General features: G+C 41.0%; 1 protein-coding gene across 1 annotated transcript; it reads left to right on the top strand.

Moving 5' to 3' along the window:
- Nucleotides 1-2130: 2130 nt before the first annotated feature.
- On the top strand, nucleotides 2131-20207 carry LOC308280482 (splicing factor U2AF 35 kDa subunit-like). Its single transcript, XM_080720760.1, has 8 exons — nucleotides 2131-2185; nucleotides 3577-3664; nucleotides 6961-7027; nucleotides 9494-9543; nucleotides 14090-14188; nucleotides 15916-16049; nucleotides 18536-18628; nucleotides 19631-20207. The coding sequence occupies exons 1-8, from the start codon at nucleotides 2142-2144 to the stop codon at nucleotides 19812-19814; spliced, it is 759 nt and encodes a 252-aa protein (XP_080576886.1). The 5' UTR covers nucleotides 2131-2141; the 3' UTR covers nucleotides 19815-20207.
- Nucleotides 20208-20452: the final 245 nt, after the last annotated feature.

The raw sequence follows: 20452 nt of genomic DNA on the forward strand, positions 1-20452 counted from the left end.
GTAAATGTCACACTAATGGCACACTGACCAATTCGGCATGTGATTTTAAACAATCAGGATTCTTATCTTTCATTGATTCATGAGGGTGTGTGGAGAGAAAATCTCTCAAATTAATTTAAAAATAAATAAAATATTGAAGATGATATGTTTGTCTGTGTCTATGTATACCGTCGATCCATGAAATTATGATCATATATTATAATATAGCCCATTTGAGCTTTATGAAAGTAGCCCTATGGTGCCCCCTTTTGGACCAAGGCAGCGATACTTTTTAGGGTACTTTTTTATGTTAAATATGAAAGACACATTCATCCCTCTTAATTGATACACAGGGAACATATACCTAAGCAACATTAAAAGAAAGATAAGATAACAGCAAGGGGGATTTACAAACATCCACAGCACTGAGAGCAGTGTGTGTCAAGAAAGGGAAAGGGAAGTGATACCTCCTGCATGGGGACAGAGAGAAGCCTGAGGAAGCAGACACAGAGCCGACAATGACAAGACTGAGACTGTGGACACTGCAATGCAGAGTGGCATAAGGGACTTGGCAAAAATGTGTCAGTGTAGTCACTGTAGTGTATTGAAAATGAGCTGCTATATTATTGTATGTATTAAATGCGTATGGTATTACAAAAGCCAATACAAAAGCCAATGATTTCAAAAAAGTTGATTTAAAAAGCTAAAATGGGGAAACATCCAGATGGAATTTGTGTGATATGTAACAAAGACCAGACTGTGAGCATGTCCTGGAAGTAAAGGAAAATTATATATGAAGCAGTACAAGTATAGAGAGCCTCCTGAATCTGAATCCCACTGAAAAAGGTAGTGAAAGTGAAAGTGTCAATGTAGAAATACTCTACAATACAATACAAGTCAATGTCCAGAATTCAAAATCTACTTAAAAGTACTTAGTAAAAATACAAAAGTATTGGTATCAAAATACCAGAAGTAAAAAGTAGGCCCACTCATTATGCAGAATGTCCCATTTCAAGTTTTCAAATGTATAGGTCTAATAGCCTAAATAAATATTTGAAAATAGCAGATCTACAAGCTCACGATGCGAGTCATGCGATGCATTGGGAGCTTGTAGATCTGCTATTTACAAATGGTAGAAATGTATAGGCTAATAACAGAACACATCTACAAAGTATACTAAACTATAATAAGTTTGAGTAAAAGTACAATATTTGCCTCTGAGATTTAGTGGAGTAGGCCTACTGAAAATTGGAAATACTCCAGTCAAGTAAAAGTAGGCCTACCTAAAATGTACTTGGGTAAATATACAGTACATACTGTAGTTACTTTCAACCAGTGTCAAGGACTGTGAAAGCAGTGCTACAAATTAACCTAGTGTTTCTCAAACATTCAAATTTCAAGGTCTCCCCTTAACTGACAGTGTACAAATGGAACCAAATGAACAACCAAATGAACCCTAACGGGTTCATTTGGTTCCATTTGTACACTGTCAGAGTTACAGACTTCACTTGTATGGGTCAAATGGTCAATTAGACCCCTCTAAACTGTCTAAAGGAACCCACAGAATCCCTGGAATCCACTTTGAGAACCACTGAATCTAACCGAGTCACAACATGCTATGACAACATGAGGTCTACCTGTGGGGGGCAGCACTGTGCGGCAAGCCCGTCGGAAACCACACGAAGAAGACCATATACGGCAAGCGAGTGTTCCTCTTATTATTATAGCTCTATGGTGTTCCTACCATAGGAGACGCGTGTGCATAAATTAGAAAGCGCGGCCTGTGATTGGCTGGAGCGGAGTTCTGGAGCGCTCGGCTGTGGTCACTTGGACTGCGCGGGCGGGTGTGAATGCGTTTATCGTGGACAGGGCGTTTATCGTGGGCTTGCCCAGGCCTTACGGCCTGGGCATAAATATAACGATTGCATTCACCACGGCTTCGCCCCCGAGCGCCTGCGCTCGGGGGCGAAGAGCAGGACCAAGGTCCGCTGGCCTTCGCGCCGCTTGCAATGTCGTGGACAATAAAACGAGCGCTCCTAAGGCTCCTTCAAACGGCGTCTCCTACGGTAGGAATAATAGCATACGGCGACAGCGTCCTCCCCTTTGCGTATGATGTCGACAACAAACGTGCCTGGCGAGTGACGAGTGACGACGAGCCGAAAATGGCGGAATACCTGGCATCCATTTTCGGCACAGAGAAAGACAAGTAAGTTGGAAAATGCACCTTTATTTCCATTAGTATTGTATACAGAAACGCTTGCACAACGCCAATGCGTAGTTTAGCGATTCCACCGTCTTCCGTGGCCGCCTCGAGACGCCGCGTGTTCACATTGTCACTGCGTTGTGTTCACAACCACCCCTGCAGGACTGCTAACGTGCTAACATGATGCTAACGCATTTTGAATGAAACACACAGGAAGGGGACAGAGGGAAATGCGTGCGTGCGAATCAATAAGCTACGATGCGACTTGGTTATGTATCTGGCCTTTTAAAGAGATGATATTGGGTTTGAGTCATTGATTCGCCCAGAAAACAGTCAAGCAACTTGTGCATGTATTTGTTTGTTGACTGTTTAGCTTAGCTTGTTAGCTACCACAGCCAGTGTGGTGTGGTGTGTGTGTGTGTGTGTGCTGTGTGTGTGTTTTGTTTGGTGGACAGACCGGGGGAGTGCAGCGAAAAGACCAGTGGTGGAAAAAGTGCTCACATGTTTGACTTGAGTAAAAGTATCAGTGCTTTGATTGATTGAAGCCTTTATTAGAAGGTTGCATAGAAAAGGGTACAGTTTCATCATGACGGTACTGTTCACTGGTACAAGGTCAACTAAAAGGAGATCCTAGGAAGGTACTTGGCTTATTTACATAGGAAACCATTGAAGTATCTCGTATAACATTGCTGCAATTTAGAAATACTCTGCCACAAGTAAAAGTCTGGAATAGAGCATTTACTTGAGTAAAAGTACACAATTATTGGTGTCAAAATGTAATTGAAGAAGACGTACCAAAAGTAAAAGTCACTCATTATGAAGACTGTCCCATTTCAAGTGTTCAGATCTATGAAAATCATTTGAAAATAAATAGCCATAGATCAATGGCATAAAAGTGTTTAGGGCTGAAGTGGTTAATTTATGTTTAGTAATAATCTAAAAATACAAAGTCACTTGTAACCAAAGTTTTCAAATAATTGTAGTGCGTTAAAAGTACAATAATTGGATACAAGATGTAGTGGAGTAGAAGTGAAAGTATTGGAAACTGGAAATACTCAAGTAAAGTACAAATACCTCAAAATGTAATAAGTACAGTACTTAACTAAGCCAAAACCAAATATTGTGCAAATATAAGTTTGAGATATTTGTTATTGAAGGTATTTCATTATTCACACATGTTTGAATTCATGTTAATTGTAGCTTTCACTCATGGCTTTCACTTAGCAATGACTCTGTAAAGCAGTAATAATGATACTTTATTGAATAATGTATAAATAATAGCCAAATCGATCGTTTGTCATAATCTATTCAATGGGGGACCATATCTCGACACAACACGGTTCCAACAGCAAACATTGAACGACAAATGCATTGATTTTAATCTCTCCCCTCAGGGTCAATTGTTCTTTCTACTTCAAAATTGGAGCTTGCAGACATGGTGATCGCTGCTCCAGGTTGCACAACAAGCCAACATTCAGCCAGGTGAGTTTCACAACATTACTCTTTCAAACGTACCTTTTGGAGGAAAAAAAGATGAAATAAGAATTATCGTTCTTTTGTGAAATAATTTGACCACTGATTATGTACTGATAGAGCTATATCTGACACTGTTGTCCGAAGAATGATTAGTGTAACAATGTTTCTGTTAAATGTGTTAAGTTTCCTGAAAAGTGACTGCTACTCTATGCTATGGCATATAGCCTTGTTAGGCAGTTCTGTGTTTCTTGAAAACTCAAGGTTATTTCTGTTCTCTTTTGTACATATTTCTTCCCAAAGTTTGTCTACTTATGTTCTATTATTTCAAGTGTGAATCACTTTAGCTAAATGCACTAAAAAATATTTAATAGATGACACTCATTTTTAACTGTATGTTGCCTTTCAGGTCTCATGTTGGGGCGTTTTCAACTTAATTCATCTTGTGCTTTTGTTCTCTTTCAGTGAAGTCTCACTTCTAACACAGGAGGAGGTGGTTTACTGTTGTATCTGTTGAGAAAAGTCATGCTTTTCAGGAGTGTTTCATTATAGACTGCCCACAAATACCTACATGAAACGCAGAAGCTCACTTCCACAGACAGACAAAATCTTTCAATCGTGAAACAAACATCTATTCTTAGATTTCACTTAAAGAAATTTGGAAAGGTGTTGGGCTTAACCCTCAAGTGGACCACAGATGACCAGCGTCTGCTGGATCATGTGTCTGTAAGCAAAACCTTAAAAAAATAAGAAAAGGTGTGCAGATGTTGCACTGGCGTAGGACTTGGGCGCCTTGACGCGACAGCGGTTTCTACAGAAACCGACAAAACCGGCAAAATAAAATGTCATATGCCATCCGTTTAGACGAACACAGCGTTTTTGGGAGTTTGAATCATCAACTAAGTGAAACCTTCCGGAGCGGAAATCTTTGAAGACGATCTGCCTCGCGTCTCCATATAAATGGGCGAGTTACAGGGAATCCGCAAAACGCGTGACGTCATGGCTCACGCCGCAAAGCCGTCTGCCGTGAAGCCTGCACGCTGCATTGGTGAGATGTAAACAACAGCCGTGATAAGAAGTAGAACGGCCAGATAGACATCTGACATTGCGTCACTGCCGCATGGCATGCGCAGTTTGCGCGCTACAGTGTTTCATTCACTGATGCATCCCTGTGTAAATGCAGATTAAAAAGTGAGAATGCAATGGGACTTTGCCGTTCTCCTTAGAGAACGTTGTAACGTGGCCTCGGGCACGGGAAAGGAGCCAATCTGACACAGACAGAACAAGTGGTGAGCTCGATTTTCATCCGGCAGCCCTTTCTGACAGTGTGTGTTTCTATTCTTCCCTCTGCAGACCATCTTGATTCAAAACATCTACCATAATCCCCAAAACAGTGCACAGACGGCCGACGCCTCTCGCTGTAAGTCCAAAGATTTGTTAGCATATGGAGTGTAGAAGTCCAACCCCCACCCCGCTCGCTTTTTTTTACCCAGCTCCGCTTTTTTTTTTTACACCGCTCCCCTCCTCGGTTCTAAAATGTAGATCGTCTAACAAGCTGACGAAGCAACTTAGGCCGTTTGGTACAAGCCCCAAATTTACGTTGCCGTGTACACGAGATTTCCCCCTTCAGTGCCAAATATCTCAAAGCAAACATCCAGACCAGTCCTAAAAACAGATCTTATGTCTGTGTTGTTGTAAACACATTTTTTTTTTGGCTTTCAGGCTTGTAACATTTATCTTCTTCAACTTTAAAAATCAAAGGTTGGCCCCAGGATGGATTTGCCAGGGCCCTCGCATAGACAGTGTTTGTGGGGCCGGAGCTCTGGGAGTTAACGGCATCAGTCGAATTACCATGAGACGCAATTATGTTACATGAAGCTTGTGACACTTTCCAATACCCCAAAAAAAGTCACAACTGATGTAGTCCATGAAACAAAAAATGGTTTCTTGCGCCAGTGACATTGACCAGTATCGGTGAACTCCAGTGGCTGCAACCAGTATTCATGTTGCGCTGGTGGGCGTGAACAGTGTTAGTTGCGCGTAGCCTGTCACACAGGTAGGTGAGGGTTGGGCCGTGGAGTCTCGCATTGTCTGTCTGATTCACTGAATGTGGCATCTTTTTTTGCTCTGTTGTGCTGACGCTCGACTTCTGTTTCCAAACAGGGATCTTAGAATTGGCCAGACTTATCACCTTTGGAGCCCAGACTTAAAGACATCCATTAGAAAAGAAAGCTGTCAAACTTAATTTTTGCAAGTCGACTCAACTCGGTAAAAAGTTGAGTTGAAGTCGACTTTATCGTTTGATGACGTCATCACATCACATACGACCCCCCAATTATTTTGGGGGGTCCCCAGATGATTAACTTAATGTGAAACATTGTTTTCTCACTCAACTGTAAACAAACCAACATACAGTTTAACTGTATAGAGGGTATCTGCACATTTCTTAAGTGCCAATTTAAGGACTTTTTAATACCTCTAAAATGGCAAATTAAACATTGTCCAAATATATAGAGGCAGAAGTTGTGAAAATAGCCGATCTACATGCTCAGAACGCCTCGCATTGCGAGGCGTTGTGAGCATGTAGATCGGCTATTTTCACAATAGAAAGTATTATTTTTTGTTCAACTTCGACCTTCGACTTTCTCTGGTGGGAGTCGACTTGTATAATCAAGACTTGTCGACTTTTTCGTTAATGCCCTAATTGATAGATGGTTCTTAACTGATACAATGTAATGCACACATGTCTCATTCGGTAACAGCGAGAGCTGTTGAGTAAATCCTTGTGCATATTTATTGCAAACAGTTAATTGCCTAACAATATTCAATCCAATTCTAATTGAATTAGCATTAAGGTCACAACTACGGTTGACACCAGACCATTCATTGAATCCACTTTATGGCTGTAAAGCATTATTATTGTTTCCCCCAAAAAGCTCCTCTTGGGTAAGATCCCAAAAGACCCAAAAGGTAATATAATTAGTCTACTCAAAGGTGAAGGAATGGCTGTTTCTCGGATCCCTGTGATTGCAGCGCAGATGCCTCGACAGAATTCACCCCAAAACAATTTACTTTCTCTTTCAGCATTTGTGCACCGCTTATTTTGTTTTCATCAGCCGACACTCACTTAGTTGACACGCAGGACCTGGCATTACTAAAGGACGGCATTTCAAAGATCAACCGATTTATTGATTGATTTTTAACGTATTTCTTTTAATATCTAATTACAACTTCTTCCCCTCCCCCCAAACTCCATCGTGTTTTTGTATGATTTGTGTCACATAAGTGTACGTTTTGTATTTCAGACCATTGCCCTCTTGAACATATACCGTAACCCTCAAAACTCAGCCCAGTCTGCCGATGGTTTACACTGTAAGTTGTCCCCTTCATATACAGGACCCTGCGGCATCGACTGCCCTTAGTTACAGTCACATTTCATTTATACTTTGTCCAAAGAATTGCATATTTTCAACTAAAGTTACAAAAAAAAAAAAAACATGTTCCTTTAATATTCCCAACCCCATTTCCCTGGCTCAAGCTGTTGCCTTTCTATGACTTCAAGTTTGGGATATTTTATAAACTAGATACCAGAAAGTATTGGTTAAATACCCAAGCTTAAGCTTAAAGGAGTAGTTCACCTCATTCCCGGAGTCTTTGTTGATGTAGAACTGATGTGATAGGCTTATAAATGCACATTTACGTATTCGCAATGCATGTTTGTGTGTTAACAGTGACTGCACTGTACAGTGAACAGACAACATACTGTGAAACGGCTTCAATTAGATTTTTGTTAAACTGCAAATAACATGCAATCTCGTAAACAGACGCAAGTTGGCCTATGAATAGTTTTAAGCTTTAAGCATAATCATAATTTAGTTATTAATCTCATTTATTAGCTTGGACAATTTAAACGGCCTTGTCCAAACAAAAAGGTTTACTTTCACCCTTGTTGTCCCTATTTGGCTAAAGAATTTCATATAATGTTCAGAAATGGCAGATCTACCAAGCATCACACAGCAAGACAGCGTCATTCATGACATGTTGTGAGCTTGTAGATCGGTTATTTTTGAGAGACCCGCCTGCCAGTGACATCATCGATGGGGATTCCAAGCTAATAGTTACTGCAGGCTTTATATTCCTGGAAAGTCGGCATGCTATACTGGCACATTGTTTTTGCGTTAATAAATCAAAATTATTGTGTATCATTATTTTATGCTTTAACTATTGAAAATAGCAGATATACAAGCTCACAGCGCAGCACCGAGTGCCCTGCTGCGAGCTTGTACATCTGCTATTTTTGAAAAAACGTGAAAATTTGAATTTTGACCCGATTCTATAAGTGTCTTTTGAATCCTCCTAAGGTTTTTTGGAAAAAAAAATATGTTTTTATGTCAGCAATCTGGCCAGCCATCGTCAAAGAAAATGTCCTTTTCACTTAACTGGAGCTCAGTTAGTCTGTTCTTGAGAGACTACTATGTCAGTGGTTCTCAAACCTTTTCATGTGAAGGACCCCCAAAATGATATGCATTTGGCCACGGACCCGCATCTCAAAATATTTAGTTCCAGGCACCCCCCAGAAGCAAAATTTGAGTTACAAACGTTCGCTTTAAAAACACACATATTCAAAGATGTGCACACATTTTCACGACTTTTTTCAAAAATAGCAGATCTACAAGCTCGCAGCGCGGCACTCGGTGCCGCGCTGTGAGCTTGTATATCTGCTATTTTTCACTGGTTAAAGCACTCAATAATTCTAGGCCTAAATGGGCTAATCTTGTTTGAAGAAACTGCCTAAACTGCCCAACGATCACTGGTAGGCAGGTTTCTGAAGTGTCCACAGCACTCCTATGAGACACAAACCAAGTAGGAAAAACATAGTACCATTTTATCATGGCTATTAGTGATGACCAATTATATGAAGATAGGTTGAAAATGGGTTAAGTCAGGGTTCCCCAATAGGCGGCCCGCAGTGGCTACCTTCTGGCCCCCACCAGCCTCAGTAGTAGCAGCAACAACACTAGTATATCGTCGTTGTTAGGTGGAAATCTCGTATCTCCAAATTTGTACGTTCTTTCGAAAATCCTACAAGGCCGTCGCACAAAAGTAGTGAAAACAGCAGATCAGCAAGCACACAACGCCTCGCACCGCGAGGCGTTGTGTGCTTGTAGATCGGCTGTTTTCACTAGTTTAAATAATTATTTTAAATGATAAATGCAAAACGAACGGTTTTGGACAAACAAGATTTTCACCCGACAACGACGATATCTGAACTGTCACTGGAGTAGCGGGAACGTCGCCGTCGCCCCCTGCAATGTTGTGGCCCTCGGCATGGTACCCTAGACATAATTCTGCCCTTGGGGAAAACTAATCGGGGAACCCTGGGTTAAGTTGTCCTTTAAGTGGTTAAGGTCAGTGGGTAAAACCCTAGCAGCAAAGATGTTAAATTGGGGGTGTCCCTAGTTTCAATACGTCATCTTTGTGAGGGAAGCCAGAAACTGATAAAAGTTTTTGGAGATCGTACAGCCTTCTCAGTCCTCATAGTAACCTTTTGAGTGACAAATCAATGGCGATTTGCTGTACAGTTGTATTGGCCTATATTTTGGCTGTAAACGATTACATTATGCAACATCTTTGCTTTGAAATTTTCAAATCGAAATTTGGAGACCGCCACGACTATTCGAAAAAGGTTTTTCTTTTTTCGGTGGCATCCCTAATCTTAGTCTCTATGGGTTAGGGTTCGAACCCGAACCCATTATGGCGGGTTGACAGAAACAGTTGATTTTCAGGCCTTGGTGCTGCTCACCTCAGCTTTGACTAAAGTTGTGACATGCGTTGCAGGTGCTGTCAGCGATGTCGAGATGCAAGAGCATTACGACGAGTTCTTTGAGGTGAGTGACCTTTTGTGCTTTTGATTTGTCTGTAATATCCAGACATCATGCCAGCCACACATTCATTCACTTGCGCACGTTATTTCTGCCTTTGTATGTCTAACCTGCTGCCCACGGGGCAGACGGAACACTATGGCATTGCCAGTGTTGACCCAAGTCCTGGTGACGCAAGAATCCTTTATTGGTTTAACGGTGATTATTTACCAAGCAGGTACAGGGCAATTTATTGACTGCCTGTACCCTTTCGATAATCACGTGATGTGATCCAACCACATCACGTGGTTGGATTCTACCTGGTTTTCGATCCGGGTGTGGATTGGACAAGGAATAGAAAACTTGGTTCAGTGTCTTGCTCAAGGACACTTCAACACTAAACCTAACCTCGCCGACCAGGCTTTCTGGGGGAAAGCCTGGTGTTCGTTCACAACAGGCCGCTTGGTTTCCGCCTAAAGCGCGGAAACCACTAGAAGAAGCGGCGTCGCTTTGATTTGGTTCCCCCCGTTTGTTTCCCCAATCCCTATTAAAATGCTAGAGTAGCCTAGTGTAGTCTTGCCAGTCGCTAGCAGTTGGACTAAAAGATGCATATACCAAACGAATTTTAGATAGTATAGTATGTCCTTGAGCGCAGGGGAATATTTTGGGTTAAAACTGAATCCGGTTTGTTCTTTCCGGCAAATTGTAGTCCTTTGAGTACTACAACGTGACGTGTTGTGGTTTCCGCTCCAGACCGGTTACAACCCCGAAAAGTGAAGTGATCCCAGACTAACTAAACCAGGGGGAGCCGGGGATCGAACTGAGAAGAGAACCTTACGATTCCCAAGCGGGCGCTCTACCTCCTGAGCTGCTCACATGCATTAGAGAAGATGTTAGTAGTGGGGTGGAGACCTCTCAGAACACCTGCTTGGGCAAGGGAGATATTGTGCTTTGATCTTAATGCAGTGCTACTTGTCAACCAGTAGGTGTCATACCCAATCACATGTCTCAATGGAAGGAGAAAGTAGGGAGACCACCTCAACACATACTACCTTACAGTTTTTTTTTCTTCTTTTTTTACCACATTTTTATTACAAGCTTTTCAAGCGGAAGAGACATGGAAGAAGTGCATCTTTTCAGTTCATAGATTGTCTGTCAGTTAACTTGTGTAATCTGTAGTTTGTCTGCTCCTCTGACCTGGCAGTCCTGTGGCTGCTTCTTCTTAACACCACAGCAAACCCCAGGGTTCTCAGACATAATTCATTTACCCTCTGAAAAGAAAACTCTGGTGTACATACATAATGTATAGTAGGGCATTCACGAATTGTGAGTTTTAGTATTCGAATTATTCAACCTCAAAGTATTCGAATAGTCGAATATTCGACAGGACTGGCCAAACTGTCAACTATTAAGTAAGCAAGAGACGAACATTGTGAAAATAGCCGATCTACATGCTCACAACGCCTCGCATGTAGATCGGCTATTTTCACAATATTTATCTGCGGAACCGAGTCACATTAAATGTAATACCTACAATTCCAAGTGCTTGTCAGGGTGGGGGTCCCCAGTTCAAATATGTTTATTTTGGGTGTCACGGCCTAAAAAGGTTTGAGAACCCCTGGTATAGAGCATTAACAAATTCATCCACCAGGGGCATTGACAACTCATTCTTATGACTTCCTATCTAGACAAGCTTTATGAACTATATATTTTTTAAAGAGAAAACAATAAAAAAAAATAAGCGAATATTCGACTTTGGTGAACAACGTCGAATAGTGACTTTGATATTCGAATATTTGGTGAATGCCCTAATGTATCCACGAGTTTCCAACGCCCCATAGTGCATTGCGCAGGGGTCTGTACCGAGCTTCCGGCGCCGATTTACAAGCTCACAACGGGTTGCATCTGCGACGCGACGTGAGCTTGTATGTCTGCTGTTAAACCCGGAAGTTTGGTCCCGATGGTCTCCAGTAAACTCCTGCGGAAACTTGTGGATATAAGAAAATATTTAAAACAATAAGATAAAGACGATGACAAATCATAAATAACTGGATACCCTCTGAACCTGCTTATTTGAAGGGGAAATAAAAACATTCAATTTGCATGCTTAGATGCTCTTTCTCTGATACCAAAGTGCAGGTGTTCAACCTAGTGGACAGGGTACCCGCGGATCTTGAAAAGCATTGAAAAGTATTGAATTTAGTTTTGCTAATTCAAGGCCTTAAAATGTCTTAAAAAGTATGGAATAGTGTGAGTGGGGGTATTGAATTTTATCTGGGGCAGAATGAATAAACGTGTCGCCAACAGACTATTAGTTGCGTTTCACTCTGTAGTTTTTGAGCGGTGGTCACACCGTCTCCATAGCGTGGCCGTGTGTGTAGGTATGTGGGTGGGTATGTGGGTGGGTATGTGGGTATGTGGGTGGGTCTGTGGGTCTGTATGTAGCCTCATGTGGTGTAGTACCTTTTATGGCCACACATGTTAAGGGAGGGGCGCTGTTTTCAGGCCAGGCCAGGCACACACACACACGCACACACACACACACACACACACACACACACACACACAGGGGGGGAGGGGGGAGGGGGGGGTCGGTGGGTAAACCACCGCTCAGTTCACACGGGTGTGATTTTTTATTCCTGGTTGCCGTCCGACGTAATCCATCTCTCGCTGCCGCTGGTTGAGACGCGCTGTCTGCACACACAGCACAGAGCGTGTGGCGACACACATTGTGTGTGTGTGTGTGTGTGTGTGTGTGTGTGTGTGTGTGTGTGTGCGCGCCCGCACGCTCGGCTCACGCAGCAGTCTCACACAGAGAGAATCCCTCGTCTCTACTCAGTGCTCGTTGTTGCGTAATTGTCGTCGTTATTTATGTAAGCTAAAGACTCGCCAGGATGGCATGTGTGGAACCTTCGCAACCCGTTTCGATTGTAAACAAAACGCAGTGCTGTTTGGAAGTACTAAGACAGGACAGCCACCAAACTGTTAGCTGTGCCAACAAAAGGAGCTAACGGAGCTAACACGACCAACTTATTATCAAAGCACCTCCAAAAACATGCACAGGTTGTTGGACAGAAAATTGCGCTAGATAATGCATTAAATAATGACAGCAACATGTGTGCACTGTGCAGCCCATGGTGGTGCAGCCAGCTAGCGTTCATGCTAACTTCCCAACAAAACAACGATGTATCTACCCAGCGTTGCCATGTTCTCTTTCTGAGAGAGAAACAAGCAACCAGGTCTATGAAAATAATAAGTCCAAATTAGGCAACTGAGGCAGTTCAGTCAAACTTTATTGTCGAATATTGTCAAGAGTAGTGGTTCTCAAGCATTTTCTTGTAAAGGACCTCCAATATCTTAAAGCAACTTCAGATTTAAAAAGAACAAGCCCAAAGTAGCTTGTAATAAGCAGACATGGCAACCCTCTATAGGCTTTTAAAGGGACAGTACACACATTGCCTTCTGTCAGCTTGACAAACATTTGGAAATTCTAATGCCTAAGTTTATTAATTAGTTTATTAATAGCCTAAAATGTATATTTTAACACAAATCTTTGCCAAATTAGCCAACAACTACCAACAATAGAAAAGGATTTATAGTGGGACTTGTTAAACATGGGTACAACATTTCCCCTAAATCTATCTGAGATATTGTGCCTTTTTGTTAATGATAAATTGGTCTTAAATCTGTCTTGCATAGACCTGCAGATATCCTGTTACATGTATTTCAGAAGGACAACATTATTATTTTTTTAAATCCAATGAGATCAGTTATATCGGCTAGTAATAATCTAATAAACACTTAATGAAGAAAAAAAAAACGCTGGGCAAAGGACAAGAGAGGAGATCTTAGCCATAGATGGTGAAATTGATAAGGCAGTTGAGCTACGACACATGTCATGAAGGAAATCGTATCCATGTAATAATTGTGACAGGCCTCTCCCCCCTCTCTCCATCCTCGCTGATCTCTCTGGTAGAAATGAAATACAGCGTATAGATTGTTAATTGTTAAGATTGCTGTTACTAAAATTAATTGAGAGATGTTTTTCTTTTGGATTTAAAAGGTCAAAGTTACAGTGAAGGTCAATATTTGCCCACATAATTGTTGAAGAGACCAGAATAAGAATATTGGTTGGCCAGGTTTGCATGTGCATTTGATTATTCCTACTGTATATGCCTTTTACTGACACACTGCTTTGTCTCTGATTTATGAATGTGGCCTTACATTTGTCAATTCCTTTGCCACGGTAATGGTATTGAATTTGTCATTTTAGAGGTATTAAAAAGCCTTAAAAAGTATTGAATTTGTACTTGGGAAATGTGCAGATACCCTGCTAGTGGAGTACAGATACTGTATAACTATCTGGGCCGCAGTAAGCAACAATGTTAGGATCCATTTTGCTCCCTGTGCTCGGACTGCAGATTGAATGTTTTATTGCGGTTTTAAAACCCTTCATTTGCATTGGGTGCCATGTTCCTATTTTGAGTTCCCAGGACCCCTCACACTAACTTGCTTTTCGATATGTTCCCAAGGATTTTATTTATTTGGCTTGCTCTCTACTTCCTCTTCACAGGAAGTGTTCACGGAGATGGAGGAGAAATATGGCGAGGTGGAGGAGATGAATGTCTGCGACAACCTTGGTGACCACTTAGTGGGCAACGTCTACGTCAAGGTTGGTGTTGGAACTAGAATGTGGTAGGGGTGGGCGATATGGAAAAATACAATATCACCATATTTTCCCAAAGCTGTATCACGATACACGATTTTATCACGATTCTTTTTCACGTTGGTTTTTATGGTTATTTCTCAAGTTACTTGACAAGAACTAGACTCTGGGTTCCTTTTGGGAGGTCTAAATTGAACTTTACAAGTATGTAACTCTGACAGTATACATATGAAACCAATTGGACCCTTACAGGTCCATTTGGTTTCATTTGTATACTATCGGAGTTAAGTTGACATTTTAAAGTTTGAGAACTACTGATTTATTTTAGACACAAATTGCAGGTTTAAATTGAATTCTGCAATGAATCTCTGTATTAACGATTAAACAGGAATTTTTACAAGGCTCCCTCAATTGTATCACGATATATACGATATCTCTGAAAAGGCATATCGTGGAGACATTGTATCGTCTCAACGATAATTATCACCATATCGCCCACCCCTAGAATGTGGCAACCATTTAAACATGTTGCCCTTTGTTATGCGTCCATAAATTCAAAGTCAACAAAAGTTGTTGAAGTAGCTGTATGTGAGTTTCTTAAAATGTTCCACTGAAATGTATAGCAGATTTGACCTGTGGATGCATAGCCAACTCATTATTTTGCAACTTGTGGCGTTAGTTGAAAAAGTATTAGTTGTGCATAGGGGTGGGCGATATGGTGACAAATATCGTTGAGACGATACAATGTCTCCACGATACGCCTCTTCAGATATACAGTATATCGTGATACAATGAGGGAGCCTTATGAAAAAACCCTGTTGAATTGTTAATAGATATTCATTGCCGAATTCATTTAAACCTGCATTTTGGTCTAAATCGGTAGTTCTCAAACTTTAAATGTTAAGGTCTCCCCTTAACTCATTCGTAGTTTACGGCCGTAAAGCCCGTTAATTTCTCTATGTCTTTCACTGCCGGCTTCTCCTACCGGTTAACGTGGGCGCTCGTCCAGTTCCAATCGTGCGTCATCGGACACTGCTATGCATCGTGTGTTCGCGTATTCCATCAGCTTCTCAAATCCGTTGAAACTTTTTCAATTGATCAATAAGTTCTCCATCTGTAAGCCGCGGAGTTCAGACAGAAAGTTAACGGGCCAAAATAGAGGACGGACTTCCGCTTCCGGTTCAGGGACTCCAATGTTAAAGTTGTCCGCTCAATAATGTGTCCGTGTAGAAACCGATCACGGAGCATTAGTTCCGGCCTATTTTAGTTGCGCTTCGATAAAAAAATGTTTTTTAATTCATTTTTATTACATTTACGGGTTCTACGGGCATGGCAGAGAAGGGGTACAAAGGGGTATTTTGATGGCAGAGTTTGAGTTAATGGACCCAAATGGACCCGTAAAGGTCCATTTGGTTCCATTTGTATACTGTCAGAGTTACATACTTCGGGTCAATAAGTCCCTGGACCCCACTTTGAGGACCACTGGTCTAAATGGTCTGTTACTCCTTTTTCTTTTAGTTTTAGGTGGTTGTACTGTTAAATAACCATAAAAACTAACTTGAAAATTATCATGATAAGATTGTGTATTGTGATACAGCTTGGAAAGATATCATGATATTGTATTTTTCCATATCACCCACCCCTAGTTGTGCATAGCGGTATAGCCATGGTTAACGGTATGAGCTGGAAAGGATTTGCATTCTGTATGTTTCTAACACTGTGTCCGTGTGTAGTTCCGCAGAGAGGAGGATGCAGAGAAGGCAGTCATGGACCTGAACAATCGCTGGTTCAACGGCCAACCGATTCACTCGGAGCTCTCACCCGTCACCGACTTCAGGGAAGCCTGTTGCCGCCAGTATGAAATGGGGTGAGTGTTGTGTGTTTTCCGCTACACCACCTCTGGCAGGTTCTAGAACCCATTTAGAACGGGTACACATTATTGTGTATCATTATTTTATGCTTTAACTATTGAAAAATAGCAGATATACAAGCTCACCGAGTGCCGCGCTGAGAGCTTGTAGATCTGCTATTTTTTTTTTTAAATCGTGAAAATTAGAATTTTGACCCGATACTATAAGTGTCTTTTGAATCCTTCCAAGACTTTTTGAAAAACTTGAGAGATTACTATGTCAGTGGTTCTCAAACCTTTTCATGTGAAGGACCCCCAAAATGATGTATTTGGCCATGGACCCCCATCTCAAAATATTTAGTTCCAGGGACCACCCAGAAGCAAAATTTGAGTTACAAATGTTCGCTTTGAAAATACATAGTCAAAGATTTGCTCACATTTTCACGACTTTTTCAAAAATAGCAGATCTACAAGCTCGCAGCCGCTCTGTGAGCTTGTATATCTGTTATTTTTCACTGGTTAAAGCATTCAATAATTCTAGGCCTAAATGGGTTACGGTAAGTGCCGCAACAGCCAATATCTCTCAGTCAAAAAGCAGTTTGTCCTCTAGCTAGGCATATCACGATCTCATGTCTAAATCTCGCTAGCATGAATCGCTCAGTGATTTTCCACTGGACTGATCTGTTCTGTCACTCAGCAGTAGGAATAATTCAGTCCCGTGGAAGATGTACGGTTGTGCTAAAAAATATTCAAACCCCCCCCCCTCTGCAAATCTGGTTTATTGGCTAAATTCACAAACTGACAACTGAAATAAATAAATAAATCATACAAGAACAATGTAAATAGCTCAAAAGTAAAATTCCTGTTTAGTTTGTTTTTTCAAATTCTATACCAAATGCCACTTTCAACGCCACTTTCACTTTCAATTATTCAACTCTTAATTACACCTGAAAACATCTGTAATCAACTGCAATCGACTAATCAAGGGCTTAAATAGTTGCATCAGATGTGCAATCTGGCCTGACTAGAAGTTGGTTGACTTGTTGACTGTGATTAATAGAAACATGGCTAAATCTAAGGAATGGTCAACAAAGTTCAGAGAAGAGATTATTGCTTTGTAAAAAAAAAGAAAGGAAAAGGATATAAAACAATTGCGAAGACACTAAGGGCCCTATTATGATCCAGGTCTTATGCCTTAACTTCTTTACCTTTTTTTCACTATTTTGAAAAACATTTTTAAATACTTCAAATGCTGATCTACATCTGCACGTTGTGAACTTGCAGATCAGCTATTTGAAATATTTTAAAAACAAAAACAAAATAGTAAAAAAAAGGCAAAGAAGTTAAGGCATAAGGCATAAGACCTGGATCATAATAGGGCCCTGAATGTTCAAAAAGGACAGTTTTGAGCCTAGTTGACAAGTTCTAAGTCAAAGGAACAGTAGTTATACTAATGAACAAATTTGTCAGAGGGGGTTGAATAATTTCGAGCACTACTGTAGTTTGTTCAGGTCACCCTCATATGTAGGTCAGAAGGCGCACGTGGCTGCAGGTGAACCTTTCTCACCAGAGCACAAACACCAGACCAGCTAGTTTGTTTGGTCATGTATTTGAGCTGATAAAATGTCCAGCGTAAAAGATATGAAAGAAAATGAGGCAAATGTAAATTTAAGACGTTTGATTTTCTGAATGCACTCCACCTAAAAACGAATATCTGTGCTACACATACTTGACTCGGTACATTTGTGTATGTGTGGCGCATTCGTTTTGGGCCTCTAAAATGCATAAGAAACTGGGATGTCCTTGAAATAAAAAAAATTGAGAATCACTGCTGTATACTGATTGTTTGATAATTGCATCCTTCTGTTCTGTATTGTATGGACATTTGTCTATCAGGGTTCCCACGGTCATGAAATTCCTGGAAATATTTTGAAATTAGAAAAAAAAAATCCAGTACTGGTAAAGTTTTGGAATTGATCAAGGGTCCTGGAAGGTCCTGGAAAAAAATAGCTATGCGTTGTCTTTGGTTATTGATTTTGTTAATACCTCTGAAATGACAAATTAAACATTGGCCAAATTGTCAAATATTAGAGGCAGAAATTGTGAAAATAGCAGATCTACATGCTCACAACGCTTCGCGTTGCGAGGCGTTGTGAGCATGTAGATCTGCTATTTTCACAATAAAACTGTGTTATACAAAATTCCTCTACTTAGTGTTCGTCAGGGTGCCGGGGTCCCCAGTTCAAATATGATTTCGGGGGTCACGGCCTGAAAAGGTTGAGAACCACTGGCATACACTACCTGTCTTTAGGCACTGCGCAAGTGCGCATAGGAGTAAGTGACTCGTCATTGAGCTGAATTATTGTTATATAGTCCTGGAAATTGGGTTAAATATTTTGGAAAAGTTTTGGAAATGAATTTGTAAAAATGTGCGGGAACCCTGGTCTATCCTCCTTACCTTTGACTTTATTGACCAACAATCTAATGTAAATGTTAATTCACAGAGAGTGCACCCGAGGCGGCTTCTGTAACTTCATGCACCTCAAACCTATTTCCCGGGAACTTCGCAGGGAGTTGTATGGACGTCGCAGGAAAAGGTAAGTGGTTCCTGGAAGAGAATCTGTGTCTCGAAACGTTCTTGTGTTCTCCGTCCATCTGTTTGATGGTGTACACTCAAATGTGTTGCATCATGTGAAGTTAAAAGTTAAAACCCACTAACTATTCAATATTTGACCAAAACATTTAAAGATCTACAAGCTCTACAAGATCTACAAGCTCTCAACACCTCGCACCTCGAGGCGTTGAGAGCTTGTAGATCGGCTATTTTTGGCAAGTAGGTTTGGTGTAGAGGTAAAAAGAAAAAGAGCAGACCAAGTAAAAGGTCAAATTTACCAAGTGTCAACGATTTAAGTGGTTAAATATCTGGAAAACAATAAATTGACAGTGCTGTCAAAAAAGTAAAACAAATCTGCCATACAATTTTATACAATATGTAGTGGGGGTCCCTGCTTCATCTTTCGCTGAGCTAAGGGGTCCTTGGCCTGAAAACGTTGACCCCTGCCGTAAAAGAATGAAGGACATGACTATTGGTAAATAATAGGCCTAGAATTATTGAATGCTTTAACCAGTGAAAAATAGCAGATCTGCTATTTTTGAAAAATCGTGAAGATTAGAATTTTGACCTGATTCTATAAGTGTCTTTTGAATCCTAAGGTTTTTTGAAAAACCTATGTTCCTATGTCAGCAATCTGGCTAGCCATCGTCAAAGAAAAGGTCCTTTTCACTTAAATGGAGCTCAGTTGGTCTGTTCTTGAGAGACTACTATATCAGTGGTTCTCAAACCTTTTCATGTGAAGGACCCCCAAACTGATATGTATTTGGCACTGACCCCCATCTCAAAAATATTTAGTTCCAGGGACCACCCAGAAGCTAAATTTGAGTTACAAACGTTCGCTTTGAAAATGCATATATTCAAACTTGTTGCCGCGCTGTGAGCTTGTATATCTGCTATTTTTCACTGGTTAAAGCATTCAATAATTCTAGGCCTAAATGGGTTAAATCAACCGTGGTCATTTATTTCCATTTTTTCCCCCCATCAGGCACCGCTCTCGTTCGCGTTCCCGTGAACGTCGCTCGCGATCCAGGGACCGTGGACGAGGAGGAGGAGGTGGAGGAGGAGGAGGAGGAGGAGGAGAAAGAGGTGGCGGAGGCGGTGGCGGCGGTGGCGGACGGGACCGCGAGAGGAGGAGGTCAAGGGACCGAGAACGTTCCGGAAGATTCTGAAACCCAGCCAAAATTGATCCAGTGTCCTACCAACCCCCCCCCCCCCCTGCCTTTCCTTTAACCTAGGAGTGATAAATGAATTTGGTGAAATGTTCAGTGTTGTTTTCTTTTGATTCTGTACCCTCGCCCCCTTTTTTTAAGACAAACTTGTGTCGCTTTTGGAATAAAAGCAAAATTTGTTACTCTGCATTGGGTCCTTTTTGAGCGCAATTGGATGGCATGCCATTTGCAAAGTAACGCCTCTCAAAATGACTGAAAAAAATGTGTTTTCTAGTGCTAATCGTGTGTTCCATCTCATCGTACTATGTTTTTTTTATTTTGTGCATGTTTTTATACATAATACTTCATTTAACTGATCTCTTTTTAAAAGCCATTAAAGCCTATGGAATATTGGATTATTGTTTACAATTGTTGCTTTAACTTTTAACGCTTTATTGGATATATGTTTTAACCAGGGCTCCCACCACGGTCATGAAATTCCTGGAAATATTTTGAAATCAGAAAAATATTTTTCCAGTACTGGAAAAGTTTTGGAATTGATCAAGGGTCCTGGAAGGTCCTGGAAAAATAGCTATTGTCTTTGGTTATTGACTTTGTTAATACCTCTGAAATGACAAATTAAACATTGGCCAAATTGT

This window comes from Nannobrachium achirus (assembly GCF_963921795.1).
Source record: "Nannobrachium achirus genome assembly, chromosome: 24".
In the NCBI taxonomy this organism is placed as follows: domain Eukaryota; kingdom Metazoa; phylum Chordata; class Actinopteri; order Myctophiformes; family Myctophidae; genus Nannobrachium; species Nannobrachium achirus.

Excerpts from the sequence above, each read along its gene's own strand:
- LOC308280482 (XM_080720760.1), top strand. The coding sequence starts at position 2,142 with ATGGCGGAATACCTGGCATCCATTTTCGGCACAGAGAAAGACAA. Across the intron at positions 7,028-9,493 it reads GTCTGCCGATGGTTTACACT|GTGCTGTCAGCGATGTCGAG; the intron begins GTAAGTTGTCCC and ends CATGCGTTGCAG. Across the intron at positions 18,629-19,630 it reads TATGGACGTCGCAGGAAAAG|GCACCGCTCTCGTTCGCGTT; the intron begins GTAAGTGGTTCC and ends TCCCCCCATCAG.